Raw genomic sequence first — 19,979 nt, 5'->3', positions numbered from 1 at the left:
AACAACATCAGCTCAGTCTGAAAAGTTTAAAACAAGCTCAGAACAGCTCTGAACTTGTTTCGGCTTTCTACAAATTAAATTTCGAGATTAAAGTGGTTGTAACCCCTCCTGTGTCGCTTTTACTTATAGGTAAGCCTAGACCAAGGCTGACCTATAGGTAGTGGAAATATCTCATAAACATATGCCGTTTAGGAGATATTTACCTTGTAGTGCGGAGATGATGTAATTGGCGCATGCGCTGAGAAGAAAACGGACCTCCGTGCCGTTTCTTCACTCGTATGTGTCGTGACTGACGACTCCCACTCGCATGCACAGGAGTGACGTCACGCGGCTCCAGCCAGTCACAGAGCCGGAGTCCGCAGCCCTGGAAGGAAGAGGGCAGAAGATGGATGCTTCCACCAGCAGGGACAATGCAGGCTTTAATTGCAGGTAAGTGCCACATAATGGGCTAGTATGCGATGTATACTAGCCCATTATGCTTTCACTTTGCAGGGAACGACAGAGAAAGTAAACTCCATCAGGGGTTTACTTCCTCTTTAACCACTTGCCGACCAGCGCATGACGATGTACGTCGACAGAATGGCACAGGCAGGCAAATGGCCGTACATGTACGTCCCTTTAAATTTGCCGCCCTGCCATCGGGAGCGCGCAGCCGGCGGCGCGCTCCCGCGCTGGTCAGGACCCCCGTGAGTCCGGTCGCGGGACCCGCGGACTCGATCGCCGCAGGCATCCCCGCGATCATCTCACGGAGCAACCGAATGGAGAAGTGCCGTTGTAAACAACATTTTTCCATTCTGCCTAGCAACTAGTGACGCTGATCTCTGCTCCATGTGATTGGAGCAGAGATCAGTGTTCACTAAATAAAAAACCCAACCCCCCCCACAGTTAGTAACACATCCCTAGGAACCCCTACACTGCCACCCACTGGTTAACCCCTTCACTGCCAGTGTCATTTACACAGGAATCACTGCATTTATATAGCAGTGATTACTGTATAAATGACAATGGTCCCAAAAATGTGTCAAAAATGTCCGATGGGTCCCCCACAATGTCGCAGTCACAATAAAAATCGCTGATCGCCGCCATTACTAGTAAAAAAAAAAAATAATAAAAAATTATTAATAAAAATGCTATAAAACTATCCCTATTTTGTAAACGCTATAACCTTTGCGCAAACCAATCAATAATCGCTTATTGCGATTTTTTTTTTACCAAAAATATGTAGAAGAATACGTATCGGCCTAAACTGAGGGAAAAAATGTTTTTTATATATTTTTCGGGGATATTTATTATAACAAAAAGTAAAAAATAATGCGTTTTTTTCAAAATTGTCGCTCTATTTTTGTTTATAGCGCAAAAAATAAAAGCCGCAGGGCTGATCAAATACCACCAAAAGAAAGCTCTATTTGTGGGAAAAAAAGGACGTCAATTTTGTTTGGAAGCCACGTCGCACGACCGCGCAATTGTCAGTTAAAGCGACGCAGTGCCGAATTGCAAAAAGTGGTCTGGTCTTTGACCAGCAAAATGGTCCGGTCTGAAAGTGGTTAAATTGTGTTTGTGTGAAATACAATTAGTTTTTTTTTTTTTTTTTTAACTTATAAATTTGGTAAACCATTGAGCAAATATAAACTAACTTTTTATTCTATAACAAAAAAATAAGAGTCGTTTTTTAGGGCAAGCACAGCTTACGCACACATACACATACATGTTTTTATACTACAGGGCCTTTGCGTTCAGAAAATATTTAAAATGTTCTAGCTTTTAAGTAACTTTTTAGCCAAAAATTCTGATCTTTAACATGTGTGTGAAAATGAAAGCATTGCTCCAGAGGAACTGGTTAAAAGTAGGTATGGTAAAAATTTAAAATCATATATTCATTTAGCCCATTGCATTTATTTTAATTATTTCTAGCCCACTCCTATTAATTCGTAAAACAATTGTAAACCTTCACCTTGTAAATTAGCCCATCCAGTTTAAAAGTGAAATAAAAAAGGCAAAACATTTGTGTACAGATCTAAAAAAAATTAAAAATAAATCAAGTACCTTTTTTTCCTTTTTTTATAAATGATCACATACTGTATTCTCTGTTTCATCTGTTCTCAGCTGCATAAGAGCTAGGAGGAGAAGCAGCAGTACACAGAGATTCCCAGTGTATGGCTGTGCAGTGGAGGCGTGTCAGGACACGCCTGACCATTGGAGAACACATTTCATCTCCAGCATTGCTAGGGAACTGGCCACGATGTGCTCTCCTGCTTAGTGTGGTCAGTTTTTGATAGGAAAGCAGAGGGACCGACAGGAACACCAGAGATTTCACATAAAGGAAGCAATGCAAAGACAATAGGATACTTTTTCATACAAGTACAAGGTTCAGAAGGCACATATCAGGATTATGAAATGTTGGGTTTACATACACTTTAATGAAGTTTGTAAACCTACTTTGTGAAGAGCCCCACACATTTACAGTGGGGAAAATAATTAATTTGACCCCCTTTGATCCACAGACGACCCATCTGCAGCTTTCTGGCTGAGGGAAGAAGGCTCTCATCCAAGATTTTACAATACATGGCCCTATCCATTGGCCCCTCAATGCAGAAAAGTCAGTCTGTACCTTTAGCAGAGAAACCACCCAAAAGCATAATGTTTCCACCTCCGTGCTTGAATGTAAGGATGGTGTTCTTAGGGTCATAGTCAGCATTTTTCTTCCTCCAAACATGGTGAGTCCAGGTAATGCCAAAGAACTCAATTTTGGTGTCATCTGACCACAGCACTTTCTCCCAATCCTTCTCCGAATCCTTTAGATCTTCATTGGCAAACAGGCGGGCCTGTACATGTGCCTTCTTGAGGGGGTGGACCTTGCAGGTGCTGCAGTATTTTAATGCATGGTGGCGTATTGTTTTACCAATGATTTGTTTGGCGACTGTGGTCCCAGCTGCCTTGAGATCATTTACAAGCTCTTTCCATGTAGTTCTGGGCTGATCCCTTACATTTATCATGATCATCCTTACCCAATGAGGCAAAATCTTTCATGGAGCTCCAGACCAAGGGGGATTGATGGTTATTTCATATTTCTATTTGTGAATAATCACTCCAACAGTTGTCTCCTTCTCACAAGATTTCTTGCTAATGGTCTTGTAGCCCATTCCAGCCTTGTGCAGGTCCACAATCTTGTCCCTGACATCCTTTGACAGCACTTTGGTCTTGCCTATGATAGTGAGGTTTGAATGGAAGAAAGATTCTGTGGACAGGTGACTTATGCACATAACAAGTTGTTGTTAGGAATACCTTCTTTAATTGACAGGACTAATCTGTGTACCACGTGAGCACATACTGTAGCCAGTCTGTGGGAGCCAGAATTATTGTTGTTGGTTGGTAGGGGATCAAATACTTATTTCACTCACTGAACTGCAATTCAATTTACAACATTTGTATCATATTTTTTCTGGATTTTTTGATTGATGTTCTGTCTCTATCTTTTAAAATACACACATGATAAAAAGTATAGACTCTTAATTTCTTTGTAACTGAGAAAACTTACAAAATCTGCAGGGGATCAAATTATTTTCCTCACTGTACTTCCTTAAATTCTGTGACATGTATTCACTATGCCCTGTGCAGCACGGTTTCACAGAATTTACAATGTCTGCCCTTTGAAGTAAAGAAAGAAGGAATTTCAGAAGGCTGTGTTAGTACAGCAATTACTGCTTGCAGGCAGCAAGATACCATGGGATATGCAGTTCTTAGAAATTGAATATAAACAGCAGAGGAAATGCTGCAAACCATGTAGGGAACAGATCAGTGCGGTGAGGTCAGTGGCTGGTGAGGTAGTGGTTTACGCTTAAAAACCTGCGCGTTAGGATGCAGGCAGTCAATCAGATTCCCCCAGACAAATAAGCGTTTGATGAAAGGAATTTACTGGACAGCAGATTTTTATTTTTTATTTCTGCATTCTGTAACAGCCCTGTAAATGCTGAGATTTCACTGATCAAGTACAGGGCTGTTACAGAATGCAAAAAATAAAAATTAGACTGTGCGCTATCTACCAACAGTCCTAATTTTATTAAAACAAGTCCTTATGTTGGTTAAATTAGTAAACTTTGAGAACTAATGAAAGTGCCATATATAATCTATTTAATAAAATAATAGAACCTGAACCATTCTCTGATTATATATAGCACCTTCATTAGTTCTCATAGTTTACTAATTTAACTAGCATAAGGACTTGTTTTGTTTTAGCATATGTAAACGGCGTTCAACCCACACATGTGAAGTATCGCCACAAACGTTCGAGCAAGAGCACTAACTCTAGCATTAGATCTCCTCTGCAACTCTAAACATGTAAGCTGTAAAAGAAATTTAAAGCGCTGCCTATGACGATTTTTGAGTACTGGAAGTTTTGCACCAATCCACAAGTGTGCGCAGTTTTAAAGCGTGATATGTCAGGTATCTATTTACTCGGCATAACATCTTTCACATTATAGAAAACAAATTGGGCTAACGTTAGTAAAAAAGCTTATATTCGATTGTCAAAAAAAGATTTTTTATATTGCTTTTACAATGCAATATAACAAGAAAAAGAAGTTCCATAGCCACAGTGTACATTAACAGTTGTCCTTACTTTTACATATAAAGTGTAACATATACAGTACATGGCTGAAGATCCAAACACACATTTCAATAGATTGACTGACCTGCTCCTCCTTTTTCCTCCTCATCAATACTATTCTTAATGCTGTCATACTCTTCATCAATTGTTTGATTTCCCCGAATTTGAGATAAAACTCTTCGGGCTTTCTGTGTCTGACCTTTTTGTATAAGCCAACGTGGACTTTCTGGTAGGAACAAAAAGCCAAGAAACTGAAAAACAGCTGGAACTGCAGATAGGCCAAGCATGTACCTGGAAAAAGAAAAAGAAAATGAAAATGCTGCATAAATAGAATAGCACCACATTTCAAAAATATTCAAATGAAAGACTAGAGAAAATAGAAAAGTATTTACAGATCAAAAACCACAAGATATACAGTGTCTCGAAAAAGTGAGTACATGCCTGACTTTTTTTAAATTATTTTATTTTATTTTTTCATGTGACAACATTGAAGAAATTACACTGCTACAATGTAAAGTAGTGAGTGTACAGCTTGTATAATGGTGCAAATTTGATGTCCCCTCAAAATAACACACAGCCATTGTCTAAACTGCTGACAACAAAAGTGAGTACACCCCTAAGTGAAAATGTCCAAATTGGGCCCAAAGTGTCAAAATTTTGTGTGGCCACCATTATTTTCCAGCACTGCCTTAACCCTCTTGCATGGAGTTCAGCAGAGCTTCCCAGGTTGCCACTGGAGTCCTCTTCTAATGCCTCTGACATCACCGAGCTGGTGGACCTTGCACTCCTCCCCCTTTCATTTGAGGATGCCCCACAGATGCTCAATAGGGTTTAGGTCTGGAAACATGGTGGGCCAGTCCATCACATTTGACCCTCAGCTTCTTTAGCAAGGCAGTGGTCATCTTGGAGGTGTGTTTAGGGTCCTTATGTTGGAATACTGTCCTGCAGCCCAGTCTCCGAAGGGAGGGGATCATGCTCGGCTTCAGTATGTCACAGGACATGTTGGCATTCATATTTCCCTCAATGACCTACAGCTCCCCAGTGCCGGCAGCACTCATGCAGCCCCAGACCACCATGTTTGACTGTAGGCAAGACACTTGTCTTTGTACTCCTCACCTGGTTACAGCCACACAAGCTTAACACCATCTGAACCAAATAAGTTTATCTTGGTTTAATCAGACCACAGGACATGGTTCCAGTAATCCTTGTCCTTAGTTTGCTGAAGACCAGCAGACTGTTTGCGGGCTCTTGTGCTTTATTGGGACAACAGCCATGCAGACCAATTTGATGCAGCATGCAGAGTGTGGTCTGAACACTGACAGGCTGACCATCCACCTCTTCAAGCTCTACAGCAATGCTGGCAGCACTCATATGTCTATTTCCCAAAGACAACCTCTGGATATGACGCTGAGCATGTGCACTCAACTTCTTTGGTCAAACATGGTGAGGCCTGTTCTGAGTGGAATCTGCCCTGTCAAACCACTGTATGGTCTTGGCCAACCATGCTGCAGCTCAGTTTCAGGGTCTTGGCAATCTTCTTATAGCCTAGGCCATCTTTATGTTGAGCAACAATTCTTTTTTCAGATCCTCAGAGTTCTTTGCCCTTAGGCGCCATGTTGAACTTTCAGTGACCAGTAACAGAAAGAGAGAGCGATAACACCAAATGTAACACACCTGCTCTCCATTCACACCTGAGACCTTGTAACACTGAGAACTAGTCACATGACACCGGGGAGGGAAAATGGCTAATTGGGTCCAATTTGGACATTTTTACTTAGGAGTGTACTCACTTTTGTTGCCAGTGGTTTAGACATTAATGGCTGTGTGCTGAGTTATTTTGAGGGGACAGCAAATTTACACTGCTATACAAGCTGTACCCTCACTACTTTACATTGTAGCAAAGTGTCATTTTTTCAGCGTTGTCACATGAAAAGATATAATAAAATATTTACAAAAATGTACTCACTTTTGTGAGATCCTGTATGTCTTATGTTATGTTAAATCCTAACCAAGCAATTCAATAGAAAACAATAATTGAAAGGTTCCACTATGATACGGTATACTTAAACTACCATTAAAGCGGTTGTAACCCTAGGAAAGGAAAATAAATGGATCCTGTTCCTTTAAAGTGGGGGGGTCAGCAACCTGTAGATCACAATCTACCAGTAGATCAGGGACAGGTGACTGGTAGATTGTGGTCTAGGGCTGATGACCTGCCATTCCAGACCATCAAACAGTGCGTTGCAGAGGGGCTACTTGTAAATTTAGATCTGTAGTAGGGAGCAAGAGCTGCATAAGCCAATGCCTCCTCTGTAGTGCTGGCTCCTGTCCCATGAGGAGTGATACCAACTGCATGCCATCTCTCATCCTAACTAGCAGTCCCCAGAGTGGTGCCAGCAGCAGGAAAGAGAATATCTTCAGATCAGTGTGAAGCAATACACTGCGCATAATCAAATAGGGCTGCTTTCACACTTAAGTACACTGTGGGTGCGATGCAATGTACCTGCAGCTTTCCTGCGGGTTTGCTGCCTTTAAGCCATATAATTCTATTATATCCTGCTGTTTTACCACCCCCAACTTTACGCGTGAACGAGTCCTAAGGGTGCCGTTGCTGAATGCAGCTAAGGGCTCATTCACGAGTGCTGCTCCTTTGAAAATCAATCAGTGCGTGTGTTGATAGGTGGTGAAGAAGCGATATGTTTCCTTCTCACCACCAGATTAAAACCAATGATTGCTATGCAATTCACGTGTTTGCGACATGGTAGCACTGCAATTAGAGATTTAAATCAGGTGTGAGGAGGCAACACTGTGCCCGGTGATCTTTGACTTCTCCCATGTTGTTCACATAGATCTCCACCTCTTCAAGGTTGCCTACCCCTGTTTTAAAGCATATTATAGAGTACAGTGCTTGTGCTGTGTAATTTGGCTCTATTACCTAAAACACCTGGCTGATCCTGCCTGGTGCTGCCTTCCCTTTCGTAAGCTGACCACGTTTATCATGACTGCTGAGTCCTGACACTGTGGTCAGTTTACGTGCCTCCGTCATACGCTGTCTCTCCTGTGTTCTCTCTCCTCCTCCCTCCCTGTCAGCAGTGTCAGTGCCCACCCCTCCCCTTGTGCTGCTAAAATTACTGTGTTTTCTTGCTATAATCCACAGTATTATATTATGTCCCCCAATGTATGTTCTTTATAAAAAAATAAAATAAAGTGTGGCTGTATTCCCTATTTCAGAGCACCGCTAGGCGCTCATGTGACCGCCTGACGCTCTCCTCCGTTTCTCCCCTCCTTCCTGCTGACATCCACAAAGGATTCTTAACCCCTCCCACTGTAGCTGCCGGATCTGGGGGAAAAGAGCGGCACACAGTCATGTGAGCGCCGAGTGGTGCTCTATAATATGGTATACAGCGGCATTTTTTTTTTATAAACAACATACATTGGGGTACATAATGTAATCTAATACTGCGGATTATTGTAAGGAAAAAAAGTGGCTTTACAACCACTTTAATTACAAAATATGATCAACAATTATACAATGTGTAATAAATGTGAAAACAACTGCAACCGACAAAGAAGTGCACTATCTGCACTTTCCAATTATATCATACAAAAATAAAAAAATAAAAACCAGACAGTGCAGTGTCAAACCAAAACAGTGTAAAAAATGCATAATATATTAATAATAAACCCTTCACACCGGAAAAAAGATAACAGTGAAAAGTCTCTTAAAATTAAATAAATGGTGTCCATAAACCATCCTTCTATAGTCCTCAATCCCTTGAAAATGTGCCAAACTAACAAACACCATGTGTGCCCACCACCTGAACATAATATTAGCCAAAAGAACTATTTGACATTACTATAATTTCAGGTTTCATGTGCTCATGCATAGCATCCACATCACATCGTACCCAAACAGCATGTAAAAATAGATACTGTATGAAGTTCTCCAAATAGCATTACACCTTTAAAAACACTGTTTATTTCAAATCAAACAAAAACACCACTGGCACATGCACTCACATTTTTGGTACAACAGTCTACACAGATACAACAAGCTTAATTTGATTCAACCTCAGTGGCGCGGCAACTAGTGTACCACAGTTGTATGAAGCATCACTGCACCCACCCAGGCATAACATTGCATCTTTGTTCTGCTCCAGAGCGCTCTATTTGAAAACTCAGAAGGTTAATACCAGTATGTACCTCAGCCACCCATCCCAATGCAATGCTTCTTCACAACAGAACTTGGTCTGGGGATCCTTAGTACTGACATGCTGACAACATGCACAGAAGATCAGGTAGTGAATCCCAATGTTGAAATTCCCAAGACACGCCAATAGATCTACTGGAATGAGCATGAAGCCTGGTACACACTATTAGTTCTTTTCTATTCAAACCAGCGGGTTGAATGAAAAACAAAAACAAAAAAAACTGTCAGCTCCAGCTGCTATACTAACTATGCAAAGTTAGTATAGAGATCTCCCCCGCAGAGCTATTGTATTCTGAGAGGGGGACACCCCCCTGCTGGAACACTCCGATCAGTGCTCTCTGCCATTGGCCGACATGGGCCAAAGGTCCACTGTTTTTATTTTTTTGAGTCGGTGAATGTCTCAACATTTGGCCCGTGTGTACCAGGCTTTAATCAGGATGGGAAATTCCTTACCTCAGAGAATGGGCTTGAGAAATGTATCTGGTGACTCCACCCTGCAATTATGAATCATGATGCTGAAGAACCCTTTATGGCCCAATCAGGTAAGGTAAAGAATAAGTCTGAGGTGCTAGCCACAATGTAAAACCTCACAGCTCGTACCATATGTCCAAACAGTGGAGAGCTCCTTCTTTTGAACCCTTAGGAGGACATGGGGAGGGTAACACAACTTCATTTGTATGGAAACCAGGCACCGTTTTTTGATCTTGCCCATCATTTTGAGGTTTGAATGGAAGAAAGATTCTGTGGACAGGATTCTTTCATACACATAAGGAGGTGTCCTTAGGAGCACCTTCTTAAAATTGACAGGACTAATCTGTGTACCACATGAGCACCTGCTATAGCCAGTCTGTGGAAGCCAGAATTATTGTTGATTGGCAGGGGATCAAATATTTTAATTTTACTCTTTACTATTTTACTCAACTGCAACTCAATTTCTAACATTTGTATCATGTGTTTTTTTCTGGAATTATGTTTTTTGATATTCTGTATCTATCATCTGAAATACCACTATGATAAAAAAAATTAATAGTTTTGTGTATGCTTTATAAGTTTATGTGTCACTGTTCTAGTTTATTTAGTTTTTCCTATCTTGGGGGTAGGCTTTTCCAAGCTGCTTAGGGATAAAATTTAACACTAGCACAGAATTTTTGGTTTTCAAGATCTGTCAAGGAAATATCCTGGATCAGTTCAAAGGGCAGCTTTTGTAGGACCGAAAGTGCCAAAAAAAAGGTCCTACTGTGTCACTGGTGTCTGACAAGGCCGTTTAATATGAGGAAGCACCTGAATAAAGCCCTTCATCAAATGAGTGAGAAGCCATTCTGTCTCTGGAACAAAATGGCCAAAAGCAGAACCTTGACCTTTCAGGGTACCTGAGGCCAATTTTTTGATCCAGGTCTGACTGCAGGAAGGCAAGCAAGAGACCCATGGAATAATGGTAAGGGCAGAAGTTTCTCTGCTCACACCAATGGAGGAACCCCTTCTATGTATTATGCTATATCTTATAAGTAATTTTTCCTGCCTTAAGAAGAGTGGGAAGTGCTGATTCCAAGACAGCCCTTTCCCTTAGGACCTAGGCCTCAACAGTCACCATGTAGTCAAAGTCAGCCATCCCAAAGAAGGGTGGTAAATGAGACCTTGTGACAAAGTCTGGCTGATCCGATGAGGCCACATCCATTTTTTATCAAGATGCAAAGAATGTCCCAGCACAAAGCCCTTCTTGGCCAATTTATGATCACCAGAAGTACCATAGCCCTCTCAACCTTAATCCTGTGATGCAGACATGGTAACATCTGAAACAGTGGGAATGCATACATCAGATGTAATTGTTCCCATGGAGTTACCAGAGTGTCTATCTGCAACGCTGGAGGATCCCTTATTGTGAACACAAAGCTGCCCAGCTTTGTGTTGAAACTGATAATATTAAGAGAGGCTGCAACACTGCCCCAGGTGATACAATAGCTGTACTGAAGATCTGGTGCGTTCAGGTCCGCCTATCGTTTTTTTTAGGTGGACCTGAACGAACGCTGCATGCAGGTCTATCAAGCGATGGATGTCAGCAGTGAAATGTCCGCTGACATCAGATCTGCTGAATCCAGACTGATGGAAACCCTATTTTCCATCCGTCTGACAGATCGGATGAAAACAGACAGACGGATCCATTTTCATCCAATCCCCCATAGAGGAGAGCGGAAATCTGACAGGTACATCCCTGCACAGTGAGCAGACAGACCTGTCATCTGCAATCTCAGCGAGGATCAACGGAATGATCCCTGCTGAGCAAGCACAGTCCGTCAAAATAGACAGCCCTGTGTGAAAGGGGCCAAAGACTGTCAAAGTATGTGCAAAAATTGTGACCGCACTCCAATCTTCAGAAGTATGAATGCTTTAATCGTAAAAATACACGCATTACATCAATAGACCCTGATGCAACAGGACTATAGTAGCAAGGTTAACATGTTTCACAAACAAAATCACTTAACTATAACTTCACTTTGAACCTGGACACCAGGAGCTCCATGTCCAGAGTCCTCAACAAAAAAAGACATTCATGACCAATTCCAGGTGTAGCAACCACAACCCCGGTGTCAATTCCTGTCTGAAATTTTCCACTTCTACATTCCATAATTTAGGAGGATCCCGGTGTTCTGCCTAATAGAGTCCGCCCATCAAATGGTGTCCGCTCCGTACTGCGCATGCGCAGTACGGAGCAGACGAAGCTTCGGAAAAAGTCCGAAGCTGAACGGCGCCTGCGCCGTGAGTGGAGGTGGTAGCCCCACCATCCAAGCAGACATAGGGTCGTGAATTTTAGAGGGCCCCTCGCAGGCGAGCTTCGCTCGCCACGCTTCGGGCTCGGCCTCGCTCCGCTCGGCTTTTTTATTCTAACTCTATGTCCACTTGGATAGTGGGGATAGAACCTGGACTCACGGCGCAGGCGCCGTTCATCCTCGGCAATTTTCGGAATCTGTGTACACTATCTGATGGGGGACACTATTTTACAAGACACCGGAACTGATTTTTGAAGATTGAGGAATCTGATATCCTGTAAGATTTGAATTGTGTGCTGGATGTTGAACCCTTAGGGTAAAGGCAGACCTCTCTCACAAAAGCAGGCAATTTGAATGGTTCCTAAGTAGGTGAATAATCCCTGGCCTTTGCTGAACATCTTGGGGTGTGACAACGGTTTTGCGCCTGTGTCTGGTTCGGTTCTCCTTGTGGACCTAGCGATAAATCTATTGATGCAGATGTCTGGCTCTTGAATTCAGAAAACAATCAGCCTGTATTAGCTTTTGTTCTGTGCAACAGAATAACATGGGTGCATCTGCAGTAGCCATTAAAATGGAGGCTGCATGTGTGCACTATGATCAAAGATGGCACCTTGCATGTTCGCAGGATCCCCGAGATTGTGCACAGGCATGTGCAATCGGGACATGAAGGGCAAGATGCTGGTCCGGCCAATCCAATTCAGTCAGACAGTATTAAAAAATGGCAGCTAAGGGCTGACACAACCCAGCACATTAACTACTTCAATACCAGGCACTTACAATTTTCAGATTTCAGCACTGTCGCTGTTTAAATGACAATTGCGCGGTCATGCTACACTGTACCCAAACAGAATTTTTTATGATATTGTTCTCACAAATAGAGCTTTCTTTTGGTGGATTGTGATCACCTCTGCGTTTATTTTTTGCTTAACAAATAAAAAAAGACCTGAAATTTTGAAAATAAAAACGTTTTTCTTTTGATATAAAATTTTGTAAATAAGTAAGTTTTCTCCTTCGCTGATGGGCACTGATGAGGCGGCGCTGATGGGTGGCACTGATATGCAGCACTGATGGGCATTGATAGGCGGCACTGATGTGCACTCATGGGTGGCACTGATAGGCAACATTGATGGGCACCGAAAGGCTGCACTGATGGGTACTTATGGGTGGCACTGATAGATGGCATTGATAGGCATCACTGATGGCACTGGCAGGCACTGGGGATGGGCACTGATTGGCATTTCCCTGGTGGTCCAGTGTGGTAGCAATCCCTGGGGGTCCTGGGCGGGCATCCAAGGGGAGGCTGCGCTGTTAACAATCAACACAAACCCACCCCCCCATCAGGAGAGCAGCCGATCAGCTCTCCTCTACTCGAGTGAGAAAAAGCGATCAACGGCTCTTACTGTTTACATCATGATCAGCCGTGACACATGGTAAGGTCCTCTATCAGAGGCTCTTTACCAAGATCATTGTAGCGGTGTGTCACACTGACACACCAAACCACCGATTGCCGCAATGCGCGCCCCCACGAGAGCAGTTGTTCTGGAGGGCACGTCCACCCAGAACGAGAGCTGCACAGCGCAGCCGTGATTTGATGGCTGGCGGGAAGTAGTTAACCACTTCAACACCAAAACACTTTCACCCCCTCCCTACCCAGGCCAATTGAATATTTCAACACTCACTTTCAATGACAATTTTTATAAATTTTTTTTAAACGAGGCATTCTTTTGCTGGTATTTAAATCACCACTGGGTTTTTTTTTTATTTATTTTTTTGCTAAATAAAAAGACAAAAGTCTGAAAATTTTGAAAACAAAAGCTTTTTTTGTGTTTGCTAAAAATGTTTGCAAATAATTTTTCTACATAAAATGTAGGCCAAATGTATTCTGCTACATTTCTTTGGTAAAAATAACCCAAAACTATGTTTTAGTCTGTAGGAAAGTAGGACTGCTGGTCCTGTGGATATTATTTTTTTCTGTTTAGAAATTCGCTAGGTTTAATGGTATATTTAAGCCACCGTTGGGCACAAACAAAATGGAGGTTTTGTAAGCAACAAAGCACAGCATGTGTATCCATCTATTAGTTGCATAGATGTAATTACCATTGAAACATTAATTCGATACTAGCGTGTCCTTAGACCACAACAAAATGGCCACGGACGCTCTATATTGATTGACAGTCTTACCATCCAATTACATTGCCTCCTGAGGAAGATATGGAAATCCCCTTGTATCGACACGTGTTGAGGAAGGGGACAGGACGGACAGCAAGGCAGTGTACCTGTCGAACACGATCAGCATACCATCCCGTTAACGGCCGGCATATCCTGCTGTTTCACACTGTTTTAGAGTGGCACTCTGATGCACCATGGTAATGTGATTACCCTGTGTGGGATTTTAATGTGTTTATAATAAACGTTCTTTAAATACTACAGTATGAAGTCCTCCTCTCTCTATTGTTATACCGAGGCACAAGAGGGACCCCACTGGTACACTGAGATATATGTGAAGACCACCTAGGATTCCGGATATATTGCCGAACCATTTTAGGTTCCAAGGCATGTACTGACCTAGCCTAAACAGCGGGGGCACACACTCTAAGGTGAGCGGCTAATACCTAGGGGGGACACCGGAGTGTGAACACAGCACTTTAATATTTAATCTGATTGCACAACATCCAGTGAATCGCATGAAAGATTTTGCAGCACTTATGGACTGAAATGCACAGCACACTATAGCACTTCTAAGTTTATTTTTATTCACATGTTTAATATATGTATCAATTTTTTTTGATTGATGTTTAGATTTATTTATACTCTCTCACTAAGGATGTTATGATAATTTTCACGTGAGTGCAATTTACTTGCAGCATTGCGTGTATATTGAAGCACTATTGTCACTTTATTGTGGATGATATACAGCACATTTTTTGGAAATGTAATTTTGATAGTGCAGTGTACTACAATATACATGTTTATGAATAACATCCATTCATTCATCCATGAGCCAATGATGAGAGAGGGGTCGGAGTGGACCTGCCACTCCATGTTTGAATGGACACACAGAGAAGCGGCTTGGCTCGAGTGCCTCCATTGCACTAAGCAGAAGGGAGGAGCCAGGAGTACCAGCGAGGGACCCGAGAAGAGGAGGATCTGGGCTGCTCTGTGCAAAACCACTGCACAGAGCAGGTAAGCATGACATGTTTGTTTTTTTCAAACAAAAACATCACTTTAGTTAGAGGGAGCACATCCTTTCCTAAGGCTTTCAATTGGGACAGATAACACTGAACTGGTTAAGAAATACTTGTAGTCAGCCAAGGCACCTTCTCCTAAGAAACATCTAAAAACAAAAAGTTAAAATGTTTTATTTTTGTTTGTTTGTTCTTAGGTATGCAGTATGAATGGAATCACATAAATGCATCAGGTTTTTTTTTTTTTTTCCGAAAATGTTACTACAAAAGTGGAAATGAACTTTAATCCCTGTCAGGCAACATGGGCATCATGAGCGAGCAGCTTCACTTATCTTCTTTAACCAATTGCCCACCGGGCACTTAAACCCCCTTCCTAACCAGACAAATTTTCAGCTTTCAGTGCCCTCACATTTTGAATGACAATTACTCAGTCATGCAACACTGTACTCATATGAATGTTTTGTCCTTTTGTCACACAAATAGAGCTTTCTTTTGGTGGTAATTAATCACTGCTGGGTTTTTTTATTTTTTGCTCTATAAATTCAAATATTTATACAATTTTGCAAAGGAATATTTTTTTCTTCATAAATTGTGGCCAAATTGTATACTGCCACATTTCTTTGGTAAAAATAACCCAATTAAGTGTATCTTAGTGAAAGTTAGAGAGTCTACGAGCTATGGTACCAATCATTAAAAATGTACCACACCTGATGTACTGTTGTCAGGGATCAAAGTAATGGAACAGCAAGCAGGATCCGGAGCCAGAAGGGAAGTCAGCAAAGATGGGAGCTGACAATTAGCCAACAGCTGAGTGGCCAGCTCAGAGAGAGAAGGGCTGAGCTCAGCCCGGGCACTAGGCTACAAGTCGCTACCTCCTTCAGGTACTTAGGACTCACAATTCAATTTCCATTATCCCTATACGCAACCAATAATCTATGCCCCTCACTGCTCCAATTGCAAACACAAACCAAATCATGGAAGGACTTGCCCCTGGATCTCATGGGCAGAGCCAATAGCATTAATGATCTATTTCCCAAAATCCTGTATGTCATGGCCAATTCCCCTTGTAAAATTCCCAAATCCATTTCTAAAAATATCGACTATATTTGTATTGCTTTCCTCTGGAACGGACGACCCCCTAGAATTGAATTGGAAACACTATGCCTCCCTTTCTACCTGGCTGGCTTGGGCTTCCCCAACTTCTATCTTTACTATCTGGCATCCCAGCTGGTTAATATTCATGTCTGGCTTCACCCCAACTATAATAATGCCTGTACCTTTACTGAAGGAGCTATAGTCTCCTCATTTGAAACACTCTATAACATTGTCTATAGAGGATGCATACCACCTGGACTAGGCATGTCAATTATGGGTACCTCCCTTTCCCTGTTCCAACTGTGGTAGCAAAGCTTTCAACTGACTCCTGGCTGGCCTCTCCCAATAGTCCACTGTAGTTTAACCCTACTCTTAAGGAGTTATGTTCCCTGCCTGACCAAAAAAGATGGACGTCCAGGGGAATTAGGAACTCATGCCACATATACACCCCTCAGGGTTTCAAATCCTTCTCTCAGGTGTGTTTAGACTTTGGCCTACCACGTACCTACTTAGACATGCAGTAAGAGAACAGTTTGGTTCCATAGACAGCCCTATTAGGACACCTGACCTGGGAAAACTCCTGAGATCCCCGGACCAGACAAAACTTTTCTCCACCTATTAGTTGGCCCTTGTGACAGACACCGACCCTAGATTTAGGACAGCACAAGAGAAATGGGACTCACTAGCTATCCCCATTACAGAAGACTGGTCTGAATTCTGTGATACATTTAAGACCTCTTATCTCCTCCAAGGACAGGGTAATCCAAATTAAAAATCTTTCACCATTCACACCTCACTCCGGCTAGAATGCACAAAATGGGAATATCCCCCTCTGCTAAATGATTCCGGGGATGTGGCCAAACTGCAGATTTTATCCACTGGACCTGTACCATAGTACAAGATTTCTGGGTGATCATAGGCTCCTTCATCTCTTCAGCACCGAGTCTCCCAAATATAGTCAACCCCAAAAATTGTCTTCTGTGCATCTTTGGTGACCTTACTATTCCCTCTCAAGCCAAGAGACTACTTTGTATCCTCTATCCTCTATCTTCTCTTATGCGAGGAAGTCCCTTTTACTGACATGGAAGGGATCAGCGACCCGACTCAGAATCTTTGGTTAAAACTGGTTAATGCGTCTCTGCCTCTATTCAAGCTTACCTTTGATATTACTCGAAAGAGGGAAAAAAATAATCCATAAAATCTGGGGCAGGCGACTAGCCAGTCCTCTGACCTTCTTCCCCCATACTGCCATAATTGAAGATTTCACTGTGAGTTTTGTACTGCACTACTACTCTGATTTGCCATGGTTTTAATGTTTGGAACTATAGTACCTACCTCCCAAGATTTATACCCCAATCAGACATGATATGCGCTGCCTAGTATAGTGTCTATATGATGCACATATTTCCCTTCGTTATAAGCTGGAATAGGAGCATTCTCTACTTTGTGTTACTGTTCCGAGGTTTTTTTTGTGTATGTATGTATGTATGTATGTATGTATGTATGTATGTATGTATGTATGTATGTATGTATTATTTTAAGTTTGTTAAAAAAAAAAAAAGCAATATAAATATCTTTAAAAGAAAAAAATGCAGTGTGTTCCACTTTAAAGCGGACCTCCACCCTGAGGTGGAAGTTCCGCTCATCTGATCCCTCCCCCCTGAAAGGTGCCAATTGCAGTTACCTGAATAATCCAGGTATCTGCACCCACTGCCGGGACAAGCTAGCCGCAGATGCGCCCCCCCCCCGTTGTGTTCTGGGAAACACACAGTTCCCAGGACACAGCGGGGACCAGTGGAGATGTGCAGTGCGACTCGCGCATGCTCAGTAGGGAACCGGGCAGTGAAGCTGCAATGCTTCCCTTCCAGATTCCCTGACAGAGGATGGCAGTGGGGGCAGCGGAGAGACGAGCGATTGCTCGTCATTTGCCGCTGACATCGCTGGATCATGGGACAGGTAAGTGTCAACTAAAAGTCAGCAGCTGCAATATTTGTAGCTGCTGGCTTTTAATATTTTTTTTTTTTTAAAGGTGCAGCTCCTCTTTAACTAGCACAGGAAATAGCCCAATACAAATGTATTTTTTTTTTGCCCCATTTCCCATGGTCACCAACATCTGCCTACAAAACCACAACTTTCTGAACCTGAAACAACCATGATATACCGTACCCATTAATCACTAAAATGACAAGAGACAACTAGAATTGAAATAGGCTATTCATGCAAAGGAACCCATGGATGAATGGACACATATTCAAGCTAAAAACATGTACAAGGCATTTCTGCCAAAGGGGGCAGGAACAGCTCCTGATGAATACTTGTTTTCACAGTACACCATTATACCTGTTGATACTTTTTTGGATAAATCAAAAATACACATTTACTTGTTTTCTTTTTTCAAACATATCACCCTTATCTGTAGGCAGATTTGAAAACCACATACTGTATATAAAATTTAAAATAATAAAAAGGCACAAAACCATTATGGATTTTACAAGCAATTTGAAAAAATGATCAGCAATTTAAAACACTAAATTGAAACAAATGAGCTACTATTAAAATAGCCTCTAATTTTTAATAAATTTTATTTACAAATATACTTGTCTTACAAAAAAGAGCTCCACATTATTTAGACATATAACACTATTTAGCAAAATGCATTCTACAGCATTTACAGACAAAAAAAATTCCCTGAATGACCTCAGGGCAACTTTTCCTGTGCTTCCACTAGCATTTATATCTGTCATGTTACATTTTCTAAAACTAGAGAGTTTTGCAGGTGTTTTCATGAAACACAAGTAAAGTATGCCATGCAAAATAATTCATATAATGAAAATAATAAATCATATTTTCTCAAATGAGTTGTTCAATCAAGCTGGAAAGAATCACCAGTGTGGCAGTAGCTTAATAGTAAAATAAATTCCTGTAACATGTTCCCAATCCTCTTTTTTTCTGCTATATTATTAGGTGTCCAAAGTGTGAGATTTTTGGTGCCTAGCAAAAACCTAAACTTTCTGTTATCACTTCAGCTACCATTTCTTTCTAACAATTATTGTCCAATACTTAACATATTATCCCTACCCTTAACCTACCTCCTAGAACTATACCGTAGCTTTTAGGCCTCGTGAACACTGGAGGTTTTTTATGACGTTTTTACAGCAGCTGTTTTTGGATGTAGATGTTTTTTTCTACAGTCATTAAACAATCCATCATGTTACTCTATGTGTCCATGCACACATAGGCTGTTAGCAGTTTTGGGCAGTGGCGTTTTTGAGCAGTAAAAAACGCCCAAAACTAGTGGGTTCTGAGAGACGTTTTTCAGTTGTAAAAACACTAACACTGATAAATGTCGCTAAACTGTCAAAAACGTTGCTCACCAGCGTTTAACGTTTTTGATCAGTTGAAAAAAAATCATAATTTTTTTTTAGAGCAAAAAATAAATAAAACGCTAAAAGTGCTAAAAAAACGCTATTGGAAAAAAGTTGAAAAATTCACTGCAAAGCTATTGCCATTTTTATACTGTTATTTCAACATCCAGTGTGCATGAGGCCTTAACCTAATACTGTAGAAAAAATTAGTTCTCACCAAATGTAATTGCATGTGTAGGTCTGGCATATGTAAACAAATGTTTGTACCACACACATCTGAGTGAGAGCAATAACTTTAGGGGCAGAACTCACATTAAAAAACCATTGGAAAACAGCGCTGTCCAAAAAAATACTTAAATAATCAAAAATCCTGTGCCAGTGAAACAACAAATTAAATAATAATAAATTCTTGCCGCAACATAATGTGAGACACACACAATATACAATAATCCAAAAGAAAAGCTGCGCTAGAACTTATAAAGTACCAGGATAATAATATGACATAATATATCCTGTTAACAAAAAATTAATATAACCACAAATAGTGCAAAAATTTATATAAAATGTATTTAGAAAACATGAACAGTCTAAAAAGGAGGGAGAGAGACAAGGAGATGAATTTCAGTCCATTAAAGTGACTCCGTAAAACACCCTTCAGGTATATAGCAGGTGCACCCAGAGAGAGAGGTTCATCCACCACCAGATTCAGTAAGGCTTACCAGCTGACAAGATCTCTTTTTAGGGAGATCATACGAG

General features: G+C 41.4%; 1 protein-coding gene across 1 annotated transcript in view; it reads right to left on the bottom strand.

The window, feature by feature from the left end:
* Nucleotides 1-19,979, bottom strand: part of SLC2A13 (solute carrier family 2 member 13) — a 310,239-nt gene that overhangs the window by 205,629 nt on the left and 84,631 nt on the right. Inside the window, exon 3 of the mRNA XM_077471319.1 lies at nucleotides 4,689-4,894. Within this exon, the coding sequence (XP_077327445.1) occupies nucleotides 4,689-4,894 (206 nt within the window). The remainder of the gene's footprint in view (nucleotides 1-4,688; nucleotides 4,895-19,979) is intronic.

This window comes from Lithobates pipiens, unplaced genomic scaffold (genome assembly GCF_037356315.1).
Source record: "Lithobates pipiens isolate NorthernLeopardFrog02 unplaced genomic scaffold, aLitPip1_a1.2 Scaffold_8, whole genome shotgun sequence".
NCBI lineage: Eukaryota > Metazoa > Chordata > Amphibia > Anura > Ranidae > Lithobates > Lithobates pipiens.
This window is presented reverse-complemented; position numbering and strand designations above follow the sequence as displayed.